Genomic DNA, 25148 nt, shown 5'->3' with positions numbered 1-25148 from the left:
ATCTCTGGTTTGACAGCGAACCGAGCTCAATTAACAGTAGAAATTCACTGATCCCAAACACTTAGTTGTGAAGTGGGACGTGGAGAAAGGATCAATGTGAAACAGCTGCAGAGAGGCTGCTTAGTTGGCTTTGAGTGTAAAGACGGCATGGATTTGTTCCTTGGGAGGGGGTGAGATTTTGTTCTGGAGTGGGATTGCAGCCTTGGAAACGAAGCTCAGCGTTTGACAATCTTTTTCCAGTTTTCAGACAAAATTCTCAGATCCTGTGTAGAGTCCATGGTACAGGCCTTAAAGGCATGCTTTGTCTGTGGTTACCATCTTGGTACAAGCTTCAGATTTTTTGGACTCTGCTTTTTATGCGTCGGGTCTAAAAGCCTAGCTGTGCGCTTCCTGGAACAGTTGTTAATTAGTACTAGTGGTTCTTAACGTGGGCTATGTTAATTCTGCTGATGTATGGTTTCACCCTCTGAGGTGTAGCAATAGTCTAAGCCGTTTATGCTTATGGTGGTCCCTGTTGTGGGCACACGCACGTGTAGAGCTGATGAGCAGGGTAAGACGATATTATTTATATGGAGTTCTCTAAATAGGGCTTCATTTAAAGGGCTTCAAAAGTCAGCTCTTGATTAAATAATCAAGAAAAATCTGTTCTTAAAGGGAAGCTTAACTAGGCTGTGATGATCTTTACAAATATACACACATGCTTTTGCTTTGGTTTTTGCAGCAAAGTGAATTTTTCTCTTTTCATAAGAAGTATTGGAATGATTAAAATGCAGTGTTTGCTGTGATTGAACTTATTGTTTGGATATTTTTGCATTTGTAGCAGTTTCTAATAGAATGTTGCCTAAATAATTTTTACTTCTATACAGGCAGGTAATAAAAATATCTGTTTTGATAACCTATTTACAGAGGAAAGGTTTGCTAACTAGCTTTAATGGATGGAAGAGAGGGGGAAACAGCTGCCAGGTTTCCAAATTCATTCTTATTTGTGCTGAGGATACTTTCTGGGGGAGTGTAGTCAGACTTGCCACCTGTAAAAACTTCATGTTTATAGAACTGGATGGCAATAAGAGGGTTTAAAGCCTTTGCCAGTTTTATATAGGTATGGAAAGAGTCTCTAGTTACAAATAAGTATAATAGAACTATTTGCAAAAACTGTTAGCAAAGTGATGAGGTCATGTGGCTAAGCACTCACAGCTCTGGATGTTGTAAAACTAAATGGTAAGCTTAATTCCGCTCCTGTGTCTGTCTGTTAATGCAGTGTTGACTCGATCACACGTTGCTCAACTATTATATGTGCAGACACTTGGAAAAGCTGTTTCAGGAAATTGTAGATCCCCTTAAACAACTGAAAAGCTGTCTGGGTAGGAGCAATTTAGGATTCTCAGTATTTCTGAGTGAGTGTAAGTAAATAAATTCAAAAGTAAAATTCAGTCCTGTATTTGCTCGGCTTGCACCTGGGCACATTATCAAATGGCCATAATTCTATGATGTTGCATTTTAAGAAAGCCCAACCAAACAAATTAAATACCTTTAGAAAACTTACCCAGACATATTAAAAAAATATGTATGTATCTCACTGTGCAGTTAGACACCCAGGCATGTAAAAAAGTACACTAAATGAAGAAAACTCTGAATGTTATCAGTATTTTAAAAAGAAATTTAAAACAGGTGGACTGTAATAGAAAATGTTCATAGTTTTTACTTCTGAGTATAATAATCTGGCTGCGCCTCCTCCATCTTTCTCCCTTCTCATTGTGTGGGCAATCTCAGTGAGTCAGTTGTGCTTGATCAAGGGCTTTCCCCCCTGCCCCACCAGTAATGCTGCCCAAAACAAAAAGATCAGTGGAATAAATATCTGGGATCTCTATTCTGGGGAGCTTTGAAACTGAGGTGTATTTTAGGACAAAATTTGAAGTAATTGTCATTATGGCTATGACCACTGTGCGCAGCCTCCTTAGAAAAGGGATGCTCCAAAGAGTTTGGCTTAGAAAAAGTTGGGAAATAGTCTTGTGTTTGTTTGGTATTGTTTATTTCATTTTCCCTTTTTCTAGAATATTATCTACACTTTAAATATATCACTAACAGGTAAAAGAGAAAAAATAATTTGCAAATTGTTTGTTTTTTGTTGTTGAAGGACTCCTGCAAAATTGATAGATTTCATTTTGAGTGTGAATAGAGATACTCAAAGCATTCCATATGAAATTTGAATTGGGTTTCATTAACTGACATTAGTTTAGCTCTTGAGTTTCTGTCTGGACACAGTTGCCCTACATCAGTAGCTCTGCAGTGATGCTCACAGAGGATATTTAGTTGGGGTTTTTGTATGTATCAAAGAAGAGCAAATAAGGCAACATTAATGATAATATGGAAAGAAGTTCTTCATTCAGATGTGGTAAGCTTTGACCTCTTGAAGTGAAGAGTAACATTTTTTTATGTTTTCTTTAAAATATAAAATATGATTGCATTTTAATACCAAACAAAAAAAGGAAAAAAGATAGGCCTTGTCATATATCTGATAGCAGAACCATGAGCAACTTCTCATTCCATTCATATTTGAAGTTATGATTTCATTGCCTAATTATTGTACTAATTCTGCAGTTTATAGGACATTACACTCAATGTAGAAGTCTTTTTTGAAAATTCCCTTTTTATTTGAGATCTTGCATATCTTCTTAAAATATTTTTTTATTTTACTTTTTCTATTCTTTTGCAGATGGAGACCAAAACAATTTTTAAAACCAGAATTAATGAGGATACTGCGGAATTCAGTAGAGGATGCATATAAACGCCTTATATATCCTCTCCTCTGTAGAGAATTCAGGTAAGTCCAGAGTGAATGTGTATTTTCATATTATCAATTTCTTAAAAAATTCCAACACCAGCTTTTTATTAGAATATCTTTTATCCATTTGAAAATAGCAGCATGTTTTTAATCCTCTGTGCTTACAGAAGAAATGAACTGTGTAGTCTTGATTACATAGATTTAATTTGTGACCCTGTCCAGTTTAGGCTACAAGTAGAGAAATGATCTTTCTGTGAAGATGTTTTACATGTTTACATATATGTTGCTTGTATGTTTATCTAATAAAGTACAGTTTGGATCTACATTACCGTAATAGTTGAATCTTTATCTTCATATTAGCGCAAACCATTGTGTCACTGAATTTTCCCAGCATCTCTTCATGTCACAGCGCTAGTAGTGTCAGTGACATTGTTCTGCCTCCTTCTTTTGCCTGTTTGAAAGAAACCAGCAAAGTAATTGTTGCGGTTGGAAGCGTCCCTTATGTTTGTCATCTGCACTTTGTGGTGAACCTGTTAGTCATAGTGTTAGTCGTGCAATTTTATGGGTGTTGTGATGGCTCTAGAGAAGTCAGTAAACTTATTTCTGGTGATACAGTAGTAATGATGTCATCAGACAAAGTGTCACTTGTAAGATCTGTAATATTGTTCTAAATTTAAAGGAAACTTAAAACTTAGTATCAAAGTAACATTAATTAAATAGGGTATTTTCATGATGTAGTACTGGACTTTACCACGTAATTAGAATGATTTAATATGTAAAACAGTCTACATTCTAAAAGCATTATCTTCTAATGGCTAACCATACTGATGGTGTGATTCTTCTCTTGAATACAAGAGAAGCTCCCTAAAGCATACTAGTTTCAATTCTGGCAAGGCTTTCATTCATGTGACCTAAATTTTAATACCTGTTTTGAGGTAGTTGAAATTCAGTTTATGAAAGAGACCCTGTTTCTTGGACCAGAAATGTTGAAATGACAATGTTGTATCAAAATGACATGTGTTGGTTATTCAGTACCTAAAATCAGCAATCACATGCTGAAATGTAGTTCTTCTGGACCTGCCTGGCTGTGCTTTTATGTTTCTGTTCAAATTGGAGTTGTTTTCCTGCTACTTCTTTTCATGAGCATCACTGGCTGAACGTTCTATGTTCTTCCCCTCTGAAAAGAACTGTCAGCTAAAGTTTTGAACAGCAGATATTTCTAATGTCTTTTGGGTTTCTTCACTGCAGTATGTTGTTTGCTCTTTACTTTGTAAGAAAGCTTGCTTCACCTCTTTTGATGAGTGAGCCTGTTTTTTGCTACTGTGAATTTCACGGATTTTTTGAAAGTGCTGAGTTAACTGTTTGTTTTGTTTTTTTTTTTATGACCACAGTACATGTAGCTACTTTAGGGGAGGCACTGTGTCTATTGTTTGGCCAAAATGATGAATATCTCATGATGTCCAACTGTTAGGTTCTGTCACGTGACTGTGAAAGTAGTTGTCATCCCTAGCCTTCTCTACAATCAAACTCTTTAAAATAAAAGAAAAAAGACTTACTTTCTAGTAGGGTTTGGTTTAATCATAAATAAGCAAACTGACATAAGGTTTCTTCTTCTCTCTTATTGTGTTTTTGCTTCGTGGTTCCTACCACAGGACTCTTGTGACCTGTGTGTTGTGTATAATGCTGAGGGCTGCTGCAGTGGTAGGTTGCTGGAGGTTTTCTGGTTCTCTTAATTTTAAAAAAAAAAAAAGCTTCCTTCTCTACTACTTCCTAGATGCGGCTCACAAGTCATAAATGCAAAGAATACAAAGCTTGCTGCCTGTTCCTGAGTGGATGTCTACTTATGTTTTACTCTTTGTGATAATTTCGCATGATTGGTGGTGTCTGGTTAGGAAAAGCTGAAGCATCTCTTATAGAGAGGAATGCAGAATACCTGCCAGTAGTATTCCTGGTCCATGACCACTTAACCCTTATCCTCCTTTTGTTCTCTTTCCGCCCACACCAGAAGCTGATTTTTTTAGGACTGTTGCAAAGGGCTGCTAAAGTATTCAATACCTCCTTTTAGCATTAATATTTCCAACCCACCCCCCACTGCTCTTTTTTTCTTTTCTTTTTACTATCATTAAATGTTGGAACAGAAAGTTTCCAAGAGTGTGTTGAAATTTCTGGTGCTTCTAGCAATCAGAAGAATGAAACTTGCCAGCAAGACAGTTACCTTATTTATTGTTTAATTTCCTTTCTTCCACTCTGTCAGATACCATCATTTCTTGTATCTGGTATAATAATGTCCAGTGTTGCTTTTGGCTCTTTGAAATATATTTTATTTTGTTGCAGTACTGCATGGAATGATTCCATCAGGATTTGATGCAAGTGATGTGGCACGGACATATTTTTTAATGGATAATCCTTTCCTAATTTTCCATACTTTCTCGAAGTGAGTGCTTTCTCTCCTCTGTCTTCAGGGACGCAAACATTTCTCTGTATATCTTGTTTCGCACCTGAAGCTAGTTTGCAGATATTTTTCCACGGAAAGGATTGCCTCTCAGACTGTATGTGAAAGAGGGGAGTTTTAAATCTCGGTTTAAAAACTGACTCTTATAACATCGACTATAGAAGCTAGTAGGTCATGATCAAGTTATTTGTTTTTATTAAAGTATACCTTTTAGTGATGTACAGTCTGAGTGCTTCAGAGAGTTCAAGGGAGGGGCTTGAAATTCTGATTTGGGTGATACTTTTTCATAAAGTAGCAACAGAAGGGTTTTGTTTTGTTTTTTACAAAATAACCATTCCTCTGGTGTTTAGAGAGGAGGACTGCTATCCGCCTCTGCCTTATATCTCTGCCATATTAATGAGAATTGTCACAAATTGGAAAAACATGAAGCTGGGCATCTTGCCATTTGGATGGAGCCAGTAGTGCGCTGAAAAAAGAGAAAGATATTAGATTGTTTGAGGTAGCTTGATATTTGTTCAAGGATCAAATGACTATCCCAAACTTGAAATTAAGGGCCAGTACTTGGGACAGTAGATCATGTCATTGATACAAGTGTTGAGTGAGACACAGTTAGAGAGAGAAGAGAGGTCTATATTTGAAATTAAAAAATACAGGATATTATGTAATAGTAAGGACATACGTTATGCTCCCCCTACGCACCTGGCACTTTCAGTAACATTTCCTGTTACTATAAAAGTTTCTGTATATCCATGCCAATTTTAAACATGATTTCCATAAGGTGCACATAACTAATAGCATGTGTTTAGGGGCAATTTTAATTCCTGCGCAAGTCTCCCTTCGCAGGTGGACTGATGTGAATTTGCAGCGTGGGAGGACTTTGCCTTGTGGGCAATAGGGACCCCATATCTCTGGGGTAGATGGAAAGCTAGAACTTGGCCTGTCCCTGTACAAAGCCTCCAGTCAAAGAGCATTCAACCTTGCCTTGTTTACAAGCCACTTTTAAACTTTGTTTCTATGCACGTGTGGCTGGTTGAATCTCTGTTGTGTGTGTATGTAGAAGATCCATATGGTTTTAAGGCTTAGTTATTTGCTTTGCTCTCTCTGGTCTCTCACAAGAGGCATCAAATTGTTCTGGTGATTTCATGGGCTAGAATTCAACCAACGCCTCCAGCCCATGTCTCTGGACTCTCCCTGGAAGAAGCTCATGCTGTGGTTTGGGTTATTTTTGTTTAATTTTTTTAAGAATAGAAGGAGGATGCTGCAAGACTGAATGACCAGGAAGTGAACTGACAACTGAAATCCGGTGGAGATAAGTGTAAAATGATGCTTGCAAGGGAAGTAATTCCTCGTTATACAGAAATTATGAGCTCTGAGCTACTCTGACACTCAGGAAGGACACTTTGGCACTGTGGAAGGTAGCTCCACAGAAACATTAAGTGCTCAAGAAGATAAGATTATTTAGTTAAGGAATAAAGACAAAACAGGGAATCATTGATATATCTGGTCCCAGTGAAGGGGAACAAGGTATAAAATAATTTCTGTGTGAAGAAAGATTGACTAGGCTACGACTCTTCAGCTTAGAAAAGAGAGGACTTGGAGATGAATGGCGTACGAAGAGTGGCACAGGCAGCTGCTTGTAGCCACACTTGGAGACAGAGATAGAAGGACCACTTACCTGAACTACTGCAGCTATTACCATAATCTTGTTTTCAGCGGTGGCAATATACAGAGTCTGCTCTTTGGTGCTCAGGGCACGTTTGAATTGCTAAGGAGTCTTGGAATGCATATATACCCTCTGCCACCTCGCTTTAAATCATGTCTGTGTTAATTTGGTATGCTCAATACAGAACCAAAAAGCACAGGAATATAAGGGAGCCTTTTGCTGTCGCATACTTCTTGAGAAAAAGTTCAATCAATAATGTGTGAAAGAATCTAGACCACTTTACAAACAAGAGATAATGAGGACTTAGCAGCTCTTTCTGTACCACTGTGGGATGAGAGAGGGCTGAGCTGGTTGGTTGGTTGGATCCTGGGCAAAATTAATTCAGACTCCTAAGTTCTTCCACATCTGAAAATTGCTCAGAACAGCTTCACATCCCGTCATGTCAAATAGCCCTTATGAGGGTTGTCTTTGAACTGTTTGTAGCCTGCTTGTCATGCATTGATTGTCCTAAACAACTTGAGTAATTTGTCCTGCCCCGTTCTTATAGGGTTAGTTAAGTGGAATGCAGGTTTTTCTCTTCTGTAAAAATAAACCCCAATAATACACTTTTCAGTGATGGGTAAAAGGAAATTGAGAATAAAGGCACTGGTTACTCTTTAAGTTATATGAAGGCTTTATTGGATTGCTTTTGCTTGCCTAATTATTGTAGCTATTGGCAATGTGATGCAGCTGAAAATGGCAATGAGTACCTGCAAAATAAAAAAAAAAAATCAGCTAGGAATATTTGTGTCCCCATTACTTTTTCACTTTTGCTTTTTTTATATAAGATGTCATACCATGACAAAAATACTTGTCCTTATCAGTCATTGCCTTGCTGGCCACATCTGACAAATAAGACATCATGCATCTTGCACGCCTTCACTCAACAAGACTGATTTGTTTCTCATAACACTCTCCAATAAGTGTTCTTGCTTAAAGTCATTCCGTGCTGCATTAACTCACTTCTTTCTGTTGAAGAACATGGAAAAGGAAGGTAGGAAACATCATGGCCCCATCAGCTTTCTAGTTTAATTCTGAGGAAGCAGAATACCCTCCTAGAAATACCTCAAGTCTGCGCACTTCTGTGATGACTCTTAAATAACACAATTAGATGAAATTAAATGCCTCATGAGTCATGGTGTGTTAGCAATTAACTGGATAGGCCCTTCTGGTTTCTCTCTAGTACCTCTCAGCCTAAATGATCATCCTTTTTTTGCTGGGTAGTGATTTTTCTCCAGAACTGGGAAGTTGTGATGAATTTGATCTATGCCGCCTTCAAATCCATTTTTCTTTGCAATTAGGTATTGGCTTTGAGGGGAAGCTATTCTTTGCTCAAAATCGTGAGTTGGTGTTTGAATGTTAGTTGGTATGTGAACATTCTTATAGGTGTTTCTATTACACTCTTCCTGTAGATTTTCTTTCTTAGAACCAGAATGAGATGATCATATAGCTGATCCTTTTTTTAAAAAGTGTCAAAAACTTGATTGGAAGTGTAATATTTAAAGATAATGAAAATATGAATGGAAAAGGCCTTAAAACTTTGGAACAACTCCAAAGTGCATTTAAAAGCTAATTGAGGGGAAAATATTTTTTGCTTTCATCCTTCTAAGATCAAAGTTGACATCTGATGCAGAGAAGGAATCTGTGATGATGTTCGGGAGAAATCTCCGGCAGTTGCTTCTGACCAGCCCTGTGAGGGGCCGTACTTTGATGGGAGTAGATCCTGGCTACAAGCATGGCTGCAAGTTGGCAATTATTTCACCAACCAGTAAGTTTCAATTCCAAATATTTTTGAAAGGACTAATAAAATATATTCGTTTAGAGGAAAGGATAGTTTCAAAACCTACTTTTTTCAAATTTTTTTTTTTGGTGTTAAGCTTTTAATGTTTTCCATGCATTCTGTCATGCAAATTCCTTTCTTCAGGTTTAAGGTTAATTTTCTGGCACCTGGATTCCAGTGTCTCCTTTGGTATTATTACTCATCTCTCAAATAGAATTTAAAATCCCTTCTGCCTTGAATACAGGTTCAAATAACTGTGCCTCTCAGTAGTCAGCGAGGAGAACACCTGGCACTTTTATTGTTTAACAGAGAATTGGAATTTAAATACTTTCTATAACTTTGCTTTTTTCAGGGGTAGTATCTTGGACATCTGGACATTTTATCAGCCTCTTTTTATTTAGTAGTATGTGTGTTAATGTGAGAAGTCAGAAACATTGTGTTTGCAGAACTTTTTAGTTCAGTTTTTAGACAGATACAGAACAGAGCTTTTCTGTTTCATCCTGCTCTGATTTGGGGATACGTACCTCTTTAGGCCTGTGCGAAAATGGCTTCTTTTCCTTTTATTTTGTCATTGCTTTTTGTCTGAGAGCATATCTACTCAGGGTGGGTGTGAGAAAAGATGTGTCCTTGACATGTGTTAAAACGGCAATAAACGTAAGGTAAATGGTTGTTAGCTTGCATTGCACCATAAGCTATCAGTACCAGTTAATACAGTTATTTCAAATGTGATAGGTGGGATGATGGCAAGAGCTGGCATTGGAGTTCTAGACCTTCTGGACTGCAAGTTCTGGGACTGCATTCCTCATTTTCATCTCTCTTTACTGGATCTGTAAAATGTACTAGACTAGAGCAATAAATCTTTTGCAGTGAATTGCTGTTTTTCTCTTTGGTGATATAATACACTTCATTTACCTAATATGACTAGATGCTCGTTATTTGTTATGGGGGTGTGTCCACAGGGAACTAGAAAATGTATCAACTCGTTTTGCTTTGGCAGCTAAAGCATTTTTGTCCTCTGCCCACCATACATTTCTTCTAATTGCATACAAAAATAAAAGGGAAAGGTGGCTTATTAAGAAGCTTTCTTTGTGAATCATCAAATTAACTTTAGTAGTTCTGCAGGATATAGCTTTTGGATCTTTGTGTTTTTTATCAAATGTCTTTGCCTTTCTTTGTTCTAGGTCAGATACTCCACACCGATGTCGTTTACTTGCATTCTGGTCAAGGATTTCGTGAAGCTGAGAAGATAAAGAGGCTTCTGCTACAGTATAAGTATGCTAAAGAAACTTCTATTTATTACTCTTTCTTACCAAACTTTATGAAAATCTTCACTGTTTAAATGCTGGCTTTTGGGTAGAACAAGAATTCTACTGATGTAACTGGAATTAATATTTTTTTAATGTAGTTCAGAGCTTATTTTTCTTTTAGCCTATGTTCATGCTTTTACACTATGTATATGTTAGATGCATATGAAATCAATCCATGGCTATGACTAAGGCTGCATGCTATGAATATATCGCCACAAAGGTCTGTCAATCCATTTATTTTTAAGAATAGAAACTAACATTCAGCTAAGGAATAAGTTTAGCCTCACTCTTCCTGCCCCCACTCTAACCCTGAAACCACTCATCGATCTTTCCCTGTTCCAAAAGCCACATTTGGTTTTTGGAAGAGTTTTGTTAAGCAAAGGAGATCCTGCTCAGATAGATATGCAAATAGACAGATTTGCAAACAGGCGCAGCATGATTGGTTATTGTATCCCAACTGTTTTGGGATGCCCTGTGGACAGACATCTGAGTCAGCTGCAGAAGTGCCACAGCATACAGTCCAGTTTGTCTTTAACCATTAGACCGGCTTTAAACAAGGTGATTTGATGGCTGACTGGCTGGGGTAGGGGCAGTCAGAGGCAACGACCTTGCAAGCTGTTGCAGACTGATGTTGCCATTAAGTACCTAAGATTCTGATTTCTTGGGCTTCTGCCCTTTTTAGGAGTGAAAATTTTGACTCATCTCTTGAACTGTCACATTGAATACCTGTTAAAAACAATGTTTATTAGGAATTAGGAAAACATAATATTACTAGAATAAGTTCTTATTAAATCTGGGCCTTCTGTTGTATAAAATAAGATGTATTGGTCATTGCCGTGCATTGAATGCTATGTATGAAAAGGTCTAAAAGAATAATTAAGAGTAATTGTTTGTCTTTTTACCCTGTGCAAAGCTGTAGCACTGTTGTGATTGGCAATGGCACGGCCTGCAGAGAAACAGAAGCTTACTTTGCGGACTTAATTATGAAGAAATACTTTGCACCGCTGGATGTTGTTTATTGGTAAGATCACTTTATTTGCTGCGATACTCATCTGTTCAGCATATTTTAAATTACCAGATACTTTTAAATGTATTTTCTTTAAGTGTTTCTTTTTATTGCCTTGTCTGTCTTTATTGAGTCAAGCTTGACCCATCCTTCTAGCCAAAGCAAAATGGCCGTAGCTCTTTGGAGCGTGAAAGTAGTTCTCCTAAGTCCGTAAGAAAGATTCACTGAAGCATTTTATTTTCTTTTCCTGAGGTTCACTCCGTTGCTATTATCATTGTAACAAAGTATGTGAGAATAGCACCTCAGACAGCCAAGGCCCTGTGTTTGGTATTGTGTTTCTTGATAAATGAGGTTTAAATGCAAATGGTAAAGTTTGTTTTCTGACTGTGTCATGGAATGCTTGCGAATCCTATGCATTGGAAAATAAATATTTTGTTAATACCTAGCAGAAAGTAGTGAAGGTATCTGTCCTCTTTAAACTTCAAATTTTATCCATTAGTTTGTTGAATTCAAACTAAAGTATTCTGCTGTTCGTTTGGATGGAAACTGTACTGTATTGCTTTCTTTCCCCCTCCTGTAGAGCTGCTCTGCTTTCTTTTTTTTAATTCACACCATTATTTTTTTAAAGCATTTTTTGTGATTTACCTTGGATTATCTTTTGTGCTGAAGCTTAACAGCAGTATTTACTTTTCACTGTCTTAACGCACTGAACTAAGTTACCTAAGTTTTTGAAAAAGTTATAGCCTTTCTCTGTTCAAGCTACTGTACACATTTAATGGAGCCTTTTCTCCATAGGTTAGGAAGTTATCTTGCAGAAATGCTCAACAAATATATTATTCCTACTAATTTATGCTATCATTTAATTGCACTTGTTCTTTGTTCCTAAGATTTCAAAGTAAATTTGCAGCAAGATCTGATACTTAAATCTCAGTTTTATTTCAGGAAACATAGTAGGGTTTTTCTGATTTTAATTGTTTGCAAAGGTAGGAGGCTGTTCCAGCTTCTGAAAAATTAGGCATCGTCTTTCCTGAATCCAACTTGAAAACAGTGGATTTTTAATGACTGTAGTGAGTGGAAAACCACTTCATACTGTGTGGGTTTTGGCAGATGTTTAATTTCACTGTTGTTCATATAGTTTAAAAATCCATTACATTGATGTAAGCACTTTGTCTGAAAGGGTAATAGTGATTTTATTTATTTATTGATCATATGCTACAAAATGTAAATAACCGTTTAGTTTACACAGAAGAGATTACTTATATAATACTGTGGCAGATGATTTTCTGACTGTGTTTTCCTCTTTTGCTCTAAGATTTTTTTTCTTTCCCCTGTTTATAGTTCAAGATTACAGAATCTGCAAAATAATTATTTTTGGTTTTGGCCAGGAGAGCTACTAAGTTCTTGGAACTGATAAAAGCTCTTGTGAAACAGGACTTAGTATAAATGCTCTAAGGCAGAAGTAAGGTTATCAAGTTGGTTGCCTTTCGTGGTGACAGATAATCTTACAACTTTTCACTTTTTCTGAAACTTGTGATAATTACAGGAAAAATATATAAATGCAGTTGTTTAACCTAAAAAATTAATTCCTGGAAGTGAAAATTAGCATAATCAAAACCATTTTTGCTTTTGGTATATATTTCATATTGTCAATGGTTTTCTTGTGCTATGCTCATGTATGGTGAAGAGCTAGTTCCTACTTCAGAATTTGTGTGCAGAGTAGTGAGGTACTGCATATTAAAATAAAAATCAGAGGAATGTCAATTTTTTTTCTGCATGCCACAGGTGACATTTGATGCTGTTGACCTTTGTAGACTGCTGTTTGTGGGTTTACGAATAAGCTGGACTTGCAGTCCTTGTGTCTCTCTTCACATTTTGACAGTCTTGACTGAATTTTTGTTGAAGATCAGGGCTCCCATGTTGCCCTTTCTTCTGAACTAGTTTTATGTGCTTCTCATTGTGTTATCCAGTGCTGGGGTTTCCCAGCCATGCCACTGGATCCTGCAAGATAGCTGCTCTGCTTTCTAGCTCCAGAAAATTTTCCCTTTAATCTCCTTGGTATTTCTTAGTAACAGAAAGGAATGATGAGTCCAGACATCCACACCCCCCCGCCCCCCGTCTGATAAACCAGTGAAACGATTTATATCAGTCTGAGTTTAAAAAAGCGATATTTGCTAAATGAGGAGCAATTAGTACAGAATTATCATTTGAGCAATAGGTGACAGTAGGCATACGTTGTGGGAACTGCGGTACCTCTTGAGGGGAACTATGGAAGATAACTTGGAAGAATGTGCTCTGCTGATCCTCCCTTTTTTTTAAAAAAAAAAAAATAATAGAAAAAGTCCCCCATAGCATGCTCTCACATTACAAAAAAAAACCCCTTTTCTGTTTCCATGTACAAAGCCTTCCCCTGATGATGTTGTTTTCTTGTGATGGGGGAAGACATGAGGGCTTATTTTATACATAGGCTGAATACAGATCTCTAATCAATTCTGTGGAAACCCATGGAATGCTTTTGGATCAAGTGATTTTTATAAATTGTTTTTCAATTGAGCTCTCTAAGAAACAATTTAAGTAATGTTGGAACAATTAATTTTTGAAGATCTGCTTCAGCAGGTTGCAGTTGTAACTAAAAAATGGATTTACAAATCAATTTATTGTTTGAACTGTAAAAAACAAAACAAAAGCCAAACCAAACAAAACCCCTCCAGTACCTAAACTGTAACATAAGGAGTCAGTTGTATCTAACACAATACCATTTCCCAAGCATTCAGCTTCTTGCAGTGATGCACTGAACTGCATGGAGGTGAAAATCCTTGCCCAGCAAAACAGAACTCAGTTCATTGCTGTGTGCAAGTTTCAGAGAATTGCCAATTGTATCTGCGTTTACAATCTTTTTCCTTAAAGGAGTCCAAATGTAAAGTGGCTTGGCAGATGAGCCTGCATTGTTTTATAGTGCTTTAAAACCAAAATCCCAATCAACTTCTAAAGCTGTCGTTCAGAAAGGTGACTGATAGAGAGGAACTACAGACTTTGGCTTCCTTGGCAGATAAAACTTGTAACATGATACTACTTAATTTTTTTGTTAGAAGTGGAAAATAGGATCAGAAAATATTATTGTAAAAAAAATAAAAATCTGTTAATACTCTTATGTCCAGTTCCTCATATGGAACTTGGATCGTGCCTTTGCAGGGAAATGAGATAATAGAGTCTGTAATTTTAGAAAGAAGGTGTGTTGCAGTTGATGCATGCACAAATAATCTGGACAGGTATGCACTCTAATGAAGGTTAATGATAATAACCAGCTGAACCCTTAATTGATTGCATGTATGTGCAGTACATACTACAATAGTCTCTCTACTACTAAAGTCCTGTATGATAATTGTAGAAATGTGTATGAAGCTATTCCTTGGCTTCAGTGTCTGACTCTAGTAAGTCCTTAACTATAGACTTAAATGAGAACACTGTTAACTCATTCTCACCTTAAAATATGTAAGTTCTATCGGTATCAAAAGAGACTTGCAAAATAATTTTCTTCATTTCAGTTTCTCTCAAAAACATTACAGTATTTTATTTGGTGATTCTTTTGTCTTTTTTAAGGCTAATAAATCTATCGAAATATATATAATAATATATGAAAAACAAGCAATTAAAATAACAAATCCTCAGCAACAGCAGTTATGAACTATGTATAGTTTTCCAAAGAGAAGACAAATCAGTGAACACAATATTAGGAAATGAGGCACATGGCACGATTTTTTTGTGTGTGGCTTTAAAACCTATCTGGACTCAGTTTGACAGTTTTTGATTTAAAGCAAATATTTTTCACTATTTTTGTAACCAACATGCATTCAGATACCTACATCCAACCTAAATAACTGCAGGACTTTCTTTTTCTTTTTTTTTTTTTTTTTAATGTAGTTTCCCTTTTAGAGCTATGTTTATTGACTTAGATTAGGACTGGACTAGAGCCCAGAGACAGTCATATGTAGTCTTCAGGTTTTTTGTTACAAATCAGTTTTTGTTACAAGGTTCAATAAATATTCTTGATTATTTATGTTAGTTCTATTGTGAGTTCTTGCCAAAGATACATTGTATTATAACCAAAACAGATGTTCTGTTTTAGACAAGTGTATTTGTTTTAACAGGACCAGAAATGTAAATTAAACAACAGTGTGTTCAGCATTAACATGGCAGATGATGAACTTTTAGGATTTCATTGGTCTTTTTGGATTAAATGAAAATCTTGAAAAAATATTTCAGGAATCTCGTTCCCTATTTCGATCACTGCAACTATTTTTCTTTGATTGCTGTCAGTTGTAGGCATCTTGGAAATGAAAGCTATCTGAATGGCAGGTGAGCTATGCTAGAGCAGGACAACACGAACAGCTCAATCATTGTATTTGGAAAAATAAAATCACAATTTTTCTTTCAGCCTCAGTGGTTTCAGTGTCACAATACAAACATTCATACTGGTCTGACTTTTCTTATGTGCTGCTTACATTAATGCACGCTCAGAATAAAGTATTTCAGCTCATATTTAAAAGAAACTTTGATAGGCATTGTGAATTGTTAATCGTTTTCAAAAAGCGGTAAAGAATGTAGCCAGGCAAATTTTTTTTGTTCTTGTTTTTTAGGTGGCTTGGTGTTTAATTTCTGTTATACTTGGTTTTAAACTTGATACAAAATCCTCTTCTGCCACTTTCAGCAAAATCTTTTCTTGCTCTTGAGGCTTTATAAGCAATGTAATTAATAATTTACTGCTGTTTAAGTTCAAACACTTCTGTACTGTGACAAATAGGGGAAAGTCTGTAATGTCTTGTAAAGTTCTCATTGGGTTTTCTTTAATGTTTAAATTGTCTGCTTTAGAATACTTAGAAATGTTCTGCTAAGGTAGAATAGGACTGTTTAATACCTTTTGAAGTTGGACCTTGGTGGCAAGAAATTGATTTGGAAATGTTTGTTCTACAGGATTTTAGACCCGCTTGTATTTTATAGGTGTCTGCACATGCTTTAAATATCCTTTTCAATTTAAATGTGTGTTTTATGTTGTTGAATATCTACATTATACTCTCTCAGCTTTAACAAATGCCACTTTCAAGTTCCATGCCTCTACATTTCTAATGTTACACTAGCTTAATTCCCATTACTTTTCTGCTTCATAGCACTCGCAGTTTGAAAGGGACCTAACATTCGGGTTCACATTATGATAATTAGGTTTCAAAGCAGTGTGGGGGGATTAAGATGTCTGAAGTCTAGTTGCCGAATAAAGTTCAGAACTACTTGTAAAACTTGTTTGAGTGGTTAACAGAAGTGGTTTTATTTATTCAGTGCTCATGCAGCATTAATCCGTATTTCATCAGGTACCCACAGTGCTGTAACTCTAGATATGACCTTGGGACTTAATTTACCCCATCTCAGTTTTCCTTATTAATGTGCCATGAAAGAGGTACATGAAAGATAGCCAACATCAAAGCACCTTTTCAAATAAAGTGGTTGATATGAATCCTCTGGTATTTAACACTGTCTGTCAAATGTTTCAGCTGGTTTGCATCCTTTTACAAGCTATTGCTTGCTGCATTAATGCAGTTTCAGGTCTGTTGAGAGTACAAAGGGAGGTAGGGATATGGGAAACTTCATTCCTATTTCTTTTTGATTATATTTTCTTTAAGCTGTTATTTTTGTCTGTTAATCTATATAACTCTATTGATGACACATTTATGTACGCACACCTACACACCTCAGGTCATTAGACGTCTGATACAGAAGGTAGAAAGTAATTTGGAAAGTTTTGGCAAAAGGGATACATATTCAGCGGAAACAATGCGCACATCTGAAATGTGCACTAAAGAACCTTTGTTCTGCTTTCATCTTTTTCAAGCTGTAGTGGAGTCATGAGAAGTCCTAAACAATGAAGAAATAATTTGAGGAACAAACAGGTTTAAAATGTATGTGAAGAGGACATAGTAAACGAAAACATTTTAAATTATGTAGTGATTTCCAGCCAAACTTCTGTCCCTTACTTAAAAGTTGCCTTCTGTTGTGATTATTTATCACACCTGAGTAAGAACTCACGATCATGCACACTTCAAATTAAAAACAATTTTATGTGTATTTGTCTCTACCTGAGACAGTCCTGTAAACTGGAACCTCGCTCTGCATAGAGACTTCTTCCAACTGCTCCTCTTGATTATTCATAACTACATAGCAATTAGTCTATTGTGCAGCACAACATGGACTGTAATAAGGGTCCGTATTTAAAATAGGATCTGATGTTTGTTCCTGGTGCACCCACCGACTGGTATCTACGTTAAGCTGAACCCATACTATATTCAAAAGGGAAATTCAGAAGTCATCTTAGATTTTGAAGCAGTCCAAGAAAGCCAAGATTCCCCTCTGCCTCAGCTCAGTTGTTTATTTTAAAAGTTTACCGTAGACAGCAGTGTCATCTCTAGCCTTTTTTTCCTGAGGAGAGAGAAACAAATGGGTAAGCAGTGAAGATACAGTGGGACAGGTGAAATAGGACATGATAATTTCTGGCTTGTATAGGATGAATTTGAAACTTTTAAAACAAACTTCATAAGTGATACACTTGAATTCTATTTCAGAGAAATAAATTCACGATTTTTAAGATGAGAACAAAGACTAATTGGAAGTATGTCAATGTAGTTAGAGACTATGAATTCCTTTAAAGTTCAGAAAAAGAGTAAGATGCACGTGCAGTCTAGACTTCAGCAATGTGAAGGCAGGGGGTCAGGAAGTAAATGTAACTAGCGAAAGAAATCTAAATCTTGAGGAAAGAGTCCATTTTTCCAGAACACTAGGACATGTCATTTGACTTGAGTCCAGGGCAATCTATGGGAAAACAGTCTTGGGGGAGAAAGGAGAGTTACTCATGCAACTTCCCTTCTATGTTTGCTTTTTCCAAGAGAAAATCATAGTAACAGTAATATCAAGTAGTGATTAAGTGTTATGTATTGTCAATGTGTAAATCTCTTCAGACCTTTAAAGGATACTAAACAAACAAACAAACAAAAATGTCTATAAAATTAGGGAAGGTTTTAGGATGAAAAGGTATTAAGCACGTGACAGTATGTTCAAGGGCAACTTTAGATACTCTTCAATTAGAAATGTACTGATCTCAGATACACTCTTGCAAATCAGATAACAAATACGAGAAATTTGGTACCATTTCTGCACAGAGTGTGCCCATCAGGTCCCCTGGGAGCAATTTTGGAACATATGTATTGCATGAGGTATATTCGTAGAGGAAGACTGGGCATTTTGTTCCTAAAGCTCACTTAAAACAAAATCACATTTTTACCAAATATGTGTAGCAATGATTTTTAGTGTTCAGCATAGAGCTACTAATGCTATACTGTGAGCAGGGGATTTTATTTTTGGGGTGTGTTTGACTCGGTAGTAGAAGTCTTTAAAACACTGTTTTCATCACTTAACATTGTGTGCTGGTCAGTGTTTCCAAAGCAATCTCCTTCCCTAAGAGCTTTGTATGATGGCAGTGAAAATTACTCTGGCCTAAAGTCTCTTATTCAAGGCTACTTCCAAAGCTCAGAAATGAAGAAAGATTTAATAGATTTAAAGGAAATTGGATGACTAGATCTTAAATTTGCTAGATTGCTACAGTGGAACAAAACTAATTCATTTAAGTGTCTGATATTTTTGAGGGCACGGGGTACCTGACAAGCTAAAAATAAGCTTTTTATTTCAGATTGAAATAATTTAGGTTATTGTTTAATTTGGTTACAACTTTTAAAATTTTTCTGTGCCACTAAGAACACCACAAGGTTCTTAGCGGTTTAATTTCAAAGAAAGATTTCCAGGAAGATCTTATTTAGAGGAACGAACTTAACATAAGGCGATATTATAATACGCCCACTTCCCCCAGAATCACTGTTCTTATTTGGTATGACATCCTTCTTTCTCTGAAAGATCATCGAACAATCCTTCCTTGCGGTGACTGTTGGCTCACTTGCGTGATACTTGGAGTATCAGTAGAGATACTGAAGGATGACATTTTCAAGTCGTTGTCTACATCTGAAAGGTTGCATGCAGGTACTGTGTGTGCTGTCTTGTACTTCTTGGCAGGAGAAGTCGAGAAACCTTTTCTTAAGAAGTGTTTGAGTGGTGCCCAAGGTCTAGGGATGGCTCGAGGAATGCTAGAAGCATGAGAAACTGGGTAGCTGGTGGAGGAATGATGCAGAAAGAGCAAGGGTGTAATCTGGGAATAAGGGACAGGGCACTTTGAAGGTACTTCCTCTAGAAAGAGGCACTGAAATACAGCCTATGGGAACTTTGTACAGCATTAAGTTCGAGCTGTATGTTCCTTGTCTCTTCAGTGCAGCAGGTTACGTCAAGAGAACAGTTCCCTTTCCTCTTCTGTTCCCTCCCCAAATAGTTTGTGAGTGTGAATGGATGGTGTACAGTCCAAGCTTAAAACTTGTTTTGGACGTCAGCTGAAAAATGTGACCTAATGACATATTACAGCTTCTCACGGTGAGCATTGGAGACAGACTCTCAACAGCTGCATCTATGAGTCTTTTCCCAATACTACATTTTTGTTTGGTTGGGTTTTTTTTGCTGGAGTGACCTGAAGTACGCTTGTTCCATGTAGCTCCAGAGTATGTTTTAAAGTGCTGTCTGTTCATCATAAGGTTTAGAAGGTTAAGTTTTGGTCAGTTGCTATGAGGCAGCACATGAAGAAAAGGACTCATGCTCCTTTTGCAGCTAGGATTGTGAAGGTTTAATGATGTGAGTCTTAAATGTTCCAAACCTGGTATTGATACTCATCTCAAACAAACTAGAAAAGCTTAGGCTTTTAGGTAAGCTGCTGTAGCACTATTTTAAGAACTTCCAAAGTTAGCATGTATGGTCCAGTGTCTCTGTAGTTTTAGGTGGCTTTTTTCTTTTAAATAACAACAGGTGTGGTCACCTCCATTTCTCCTGTAGTGGAAAGGGAATGCAATCAGATTTGGATGTTACCTGCTCAAACAGAAGCTGAGAGGTTAGATAGTGATTAAGTTGAACAATGGTGGATCTCGGTAGTATTTTTGTATCTGTAGACCACTGAAAATTCACTGGTTGCAGCGTAGAATTCACTCCAGAGACTATAGGCCTACTGAGATGGGGCTGGTTTCTTCTGTGTCTGTTGTGAAGCCCTTGGAAGAAGCTTGTGAACCACAGGTTGAAACCCACTGGGTTTGAACCTGAAAATAACAAAAAGTAGAAAGACCGAGAAATGTCATATTTAATATAGGTGAAATTGCACATAGGAAATCCTCTCTCTCATTTGTATTTGCAGAACTTTGATTACGGAAACTTGTAGTGTGTTTTTTATTACCCATGTCTGTGCATTTTACACTGCTAGCCTTTACCCATTGCCTGAGATAAAATAGCATGGCTCCACACTAGTATGGTATTGCCACGCTGACAAAATCTTTGATATTGTGAAGTGAATGTAAATTTAAACGGTTAAGATGTTAACTTATGATTTGTATCAATATTGCCTTTCTCAAATAAGTGATTCTTGTGGTATTTGGAATATTACTGTATTATACTCTTAATACTTAAGAGACATCAGGAACATATGTTTGTGTGTTTTAAGTGACTTTGTCATGGAATAGCTGTGGCAGTTGGTACATTTTCATTAGTAAAGACTGGGAAAATTCACTTGGGCTCCTCACTATGTAAAAAAGCTCCAGCAGGTATTACTTGTGGAGTCCTGTCAGGAGTTAATTTAAGTGGAAGCATCCAGATATAGAGTGTGATTAATACTAAGAGCATCCAGATTAAAATTATATAAATACAAGATGTATCCTCTGATTTGTGAGGTACTAAGAGGGAGCGTTATTGCACAGTCTGACCTGGTTGTATATTTGGATAGTGTTTTGTCTTCAAGTAGACATTCTGTAGGAACCTAATGGAGTAGTAAGCATTTTTCCATTTGTGTGAGGTTGCCAGTAATATGTTTTTACTTAAGTTGAGATTCTGCCAAACTTCATACCTATTCATTTGTGAAACCACATTTGGTGTTCTGCATTTCAGCTCTTACTAGGCTTCCTTTATTGTTGTGAGATGTGATATACAGATTTATTTATTTATTTGAACATAAACTGTGCTATTTTCATTGATGCTGATAGCAGAAGCTTAGGTTAGATTACATTAGGCTGTCTAACACTCTGCATTAGATACTGTAATTTCAGTGGCTTTTACCTAGCCACTGGGATGAAATTGTTCATCCTAGATCTCTGTTGGAGAGTACATATATGTGGGTTGCATGTATTTCTAAGTAATACTTTTAAGAAAAAAAGAGTGAGCATACACACAAATACTGTCATTAGTGGGGAAAAGTTTCTTTATTCTTTGAAGTATCGATACTGTTGAGATCTGGTGAAAAGGAAAGTTTGTGAGCATACCCAAAGTTTGCATAGAAGTCTCCCTCTGAAAATATGTTCAGGTTTGTTTCGAGGAGTAAGCCTCAGGAAATTGCCACTTGTACAGCTATTAACAAATTCCCCCAGTACCAGCAGAGGAACTATTACAAACCATGGTTTTAAAGAAAAAGAAAGAGAAAGGAAAAAAAAAAAAAAACCCAAACCAAAATGTTTTGGATTTTAGAGATATTTGAAAATTAAGCGTTAATGGCTTCTAGGTGCCTGATAGCCTGAAATCAAGAATAGAAATGACAATTGTATGTAAGTGAAGAGGGAAAGAACCCTTGCTTTACTGACAGACATGTTGTATTTGCTTTTCAGTCCTGGAAGATTCTAAGGCTGTTGGCTCTTAGAGGCTGTTGGCAGTGCAGGAGTGAGTGCTACCCATGTTGCACCTTCACTTGGAGTAACTTTGTGTGGTACTGAAACTACGGGCTGTCCTTGCCTCGGCTCATTTAACTTTTCTTATCAAGAAAGTGCTTGGCAGTCTTAAAACCTTCGTGAATGACATTGAAAGAAGCCACAGCAACAGGAGATGCTTCAGCATACTTCTGATGTTTTCAGGGCATGAGAGGCAGAGAATGTAGACGTGCTGTGTGTCTCAAAGAGCCTTTGAGTAGGTTATTCCAGCTTGAAAAGGGATTAGATTTAGATGGCTGCAGTGTCAAACGGTTGTAACTGAAGGTGCCTATTGAGGGTAATTCCTTTCTATAACTGGATCCCAGCAGTTTTGTCAATGATGAGTAAGTGGAGGGAAGGAGAAATGATGCATTTGTCGTGGTGGGTGATACAGAGGCGAGAAAGAATACGCTGAAAGGAGACATCAAAAAGCACAAGCTACGTGAAGCACCTTCTTCAGTACCAGGCTCTCCTAGCAGCAACAGCTGGGAACAACGGGCAAGCGGAAGGGAAAGGACAGGGGGGAGAGTGATGCTGGTTTTTCTGTTCCTTTTCAGTTTTGGGAGATTTGTGTTGCTTTGGTGGCTTCACATGCGGTTGTAAATGTAATCGTGTCCATCTAGCAGTTCTATACTGTAGCTCTAAAGTAAAACTACTGAACAGAAAATTGGTTCTTTTTTACCTCAAACCAGGACATTTAGTTATTTTCCTTTCCTTTAAGTACCCAATGCTCCTGCAGGCAAATTTGTTGCTGACATAGAAATAACATTTTCACTTTATTCCTGTTTGCAACTGCAAGTAGTATCACAGTTTCTAATTGTTTCAGATTATTTTATGTAACAGCAAATACTATTCAAACAGCTGAGTTGTCTGTGGAGCTTTCTAAATAAAAAACCTGGAGGTGGGGGGAAGATGTCCATCTATATGCAGTTATAGTTATTGCTAAGATTAAATTGGCTTTTCACGTAAAATTTCTCTCTCAAACCTAATTAATTTTTATATTTTGTTAAGCATCTTTGGCAGCTAAGGCAACATGCCTACTGCCTGTTCAGTTCTTTTATTGGGTTCAACTAGAACTAACATTTGGATAAAATACATTTTGACATTTGAATTTGACATAAATGTTTCAGGGAAACAGTTTAGACATGCATCTTCCATGGGTGATTCTCTTGTCAGCGTTATGATGTTGTACTGTAAATATATTTTGGAAGTGGGCTTTCAGTAAAATCAGTCATGCATTTATTACTTGTTCCTGGTCTATTTTCCCCTCATAGTGTAAAATCACAGCTCAAAGTTACTTTGTCATCTTTTTTTTTTTTGTTAAAATTATTTTCTAGAAGTTAGTTTGTCATTTTTAAGTAAATCAAACTGCATATTCCTGTATTACTTCTCAGTGATTATCTCTCTGCTGAAGGAAACGTTAAGGCTAATCTTCTGCTGTAAAAGTAAACAGAAAGAGACATTGTCAATTTGAATGTTTTAAAGTGAAATAATTCTGAAACCATGATATAGTATCCTTTTAATATATCCCATTTCATTAGCTAACAACAACAACAAAAAGACTTTTAAAGAAATGCTTAATTCCTTTTAAAGGAATGCTTATGGCTGTCCTCTTGTGTTCCCCCGCTCCTGTGGGCCCCGGCTGGCTCTGCCAGCACCCTCATGTCTCTTTTACCTGCCGGTCCACAGCCGCTTGGTGCCTCCTTGGTTGTAGTTTTCTCCTTAGGGAAACTGCCTAATGACTTCTTGGCGTTTCTGGAGAAAACCGCTCATTGGAAAGGCCGTGCTGCTGATCACCGTTAGCGGAGCCAGTCACGGGAGATTACGATTTTTTTTTTTTTTTTTTCCCCTGGCTTCTTTTTGATAAAGCAGTTACAATAGCTTGTAAGTTACAGGACTTCTGACATTAGCAGGAGTAATGTTTTCTTGTTGAGACAGGATTTTGAATAAAGGGGTTGTTCAGATGCTAAGTGAGAAGAAAAAACTGGTGGCATCTAATTCAGAGCAGATTCGCTTCAGTTTGATGGTCTGTAGGGAATTTCTTCTGGCTTTTTATAAAGTGAAGATACAGATTAAATGGTCATTATAATGGTTTGTGTAAATATTTAACATGGAATGCAGAAAGTGCAGATTTGATTATTTTTTGGTTAACCTTAAATACCAGTATTATGAAGCCAAGCTAATTTGTGGTTAATGTAAGGTTGTGATACACTAAAATTTGTGACTAATACAGTGAACCTTGGGGGAGGTGCTTTCTTTATGTAAATTGTCTTTGGGTCATCCAAAATACCAGTTTTTGCACTCAATACAAGTTGAGGCCTTTAATGATTAAAACAGGTCTCGTGTAAAAAATTTTAATGGAATATGTAGGTATGGTTTAAGTTCCTGTCTACTCCTTATTTATAAAGCATTTGTAAGTTAGTTTCCATTGGATTTAATGACAAAATATAAGTTTGGGGTTTCTTCTTTACTGTGCCACAGCTGATATAATTAAATTGCATAAATCACATGGTGCTTGTGATGATGGTGGTGTTGTGAGCCTTTATGAATTCCAGAGGAAGTTCAGACTTGGAGCTTGTGAAATGTGTTTGTTCTGGTTGTCAGGGTTTGATTAAACCCAAATCCAGGATATGCCCGTTTGTGGTATTAGTAATTTTAAAGTTTTATTTATATTTTGTATGAAAATGTTCCAACTTCTTGAACAGAATTCTGAATATACCTGTCTTTGGCTAACCTTAGAAAATAATTTTCAAATATGTATTTACGTGGCTTTTTAGGAACAGATTCACCTTTATGCAATTTTATTTAATTAGAAGGGGGGTGGGGAAGGAAAGCGGCAATTAGACTCTTAATATTAAAATGTGCATCCATACTTCCTTAATACAATTTGAATCTGAATTAGCTGAACTTTTATTTATGCTTAGACTTGGAAGCCTATCCTTTCTCTGGGGGGAAATATTTCATGTTTGTGCCTTGTTCTTTTGGTGGAGGAGGAGCTTGTTACCCCACCTCTGCTGTGACTGTAAGAGATGCTCTCAGCCTCATAACAACCTGACCAGCAAAAGCCCCGGAATGGTCCAGTGCAGATCTCAGTCATGTTGTTGCATGTGCTGATGTTGGTGTGCGACTGTGAGCTTCGTGCTGGCTCAGGGCCACGGCGACGCTGAGGGCAGCAATAGCACCGGCCTGTCTACCAGGGGCAGGCTGAGGACAAGGCTTGGCTCTGCCACCTTCCGCGCTAGCCAGCAGAGCTGAGCAGGCGCCCGAGGGCA

General features: G+C 37.0%; 1 protein-coding gene across 1 annotated transcript in view; it reads left to right on the top strand.

The window, feature by feature from the left end:
* The window catches only part of SRBD1 (S1 RNA binding domain 1), a 124948-nt gene that overhangs the window by 17259 nt on the left and 82541 nt on the right, over positions 1–25148 (top strand). Inside the window, exons 10-13 of the mRNA XM_009880643.1 lie at positions 2714–2821; positions 8547–8704; positions 9898–9988; positions 10937–11044. Coding sequence (XP_009878945.1) covers positions 2714–2821; positions 8547–8704; positions 9898–9988; positions 10937–11044 — 465 coding nt within the window. The remainder of the gene's footprint in view (positions 1–2713; positions 2822–8546; positions 8705–9897; positions 9989–10936; positions 11045–25148) is intronic.

Source organism: Charadrius vociferus, unplaced genomic scaffold (genome assembly GCF_000708025.1).
Source record: "Charadrius vociferus isolate BGI_N301 unplaced genomic scaffold, ASM70802v2 scaffold192, whole genome shotgun sequence".
Taxonomy (NCBI): Eukaryota; Metazoa; Chordata; class Aves; order Charadriiformes; family Charadriidae; genus Charadrius; species Charadrius vociferus.
This window is presented reverse-complemented; position numbering and strand designations above follow the sequence as displayed.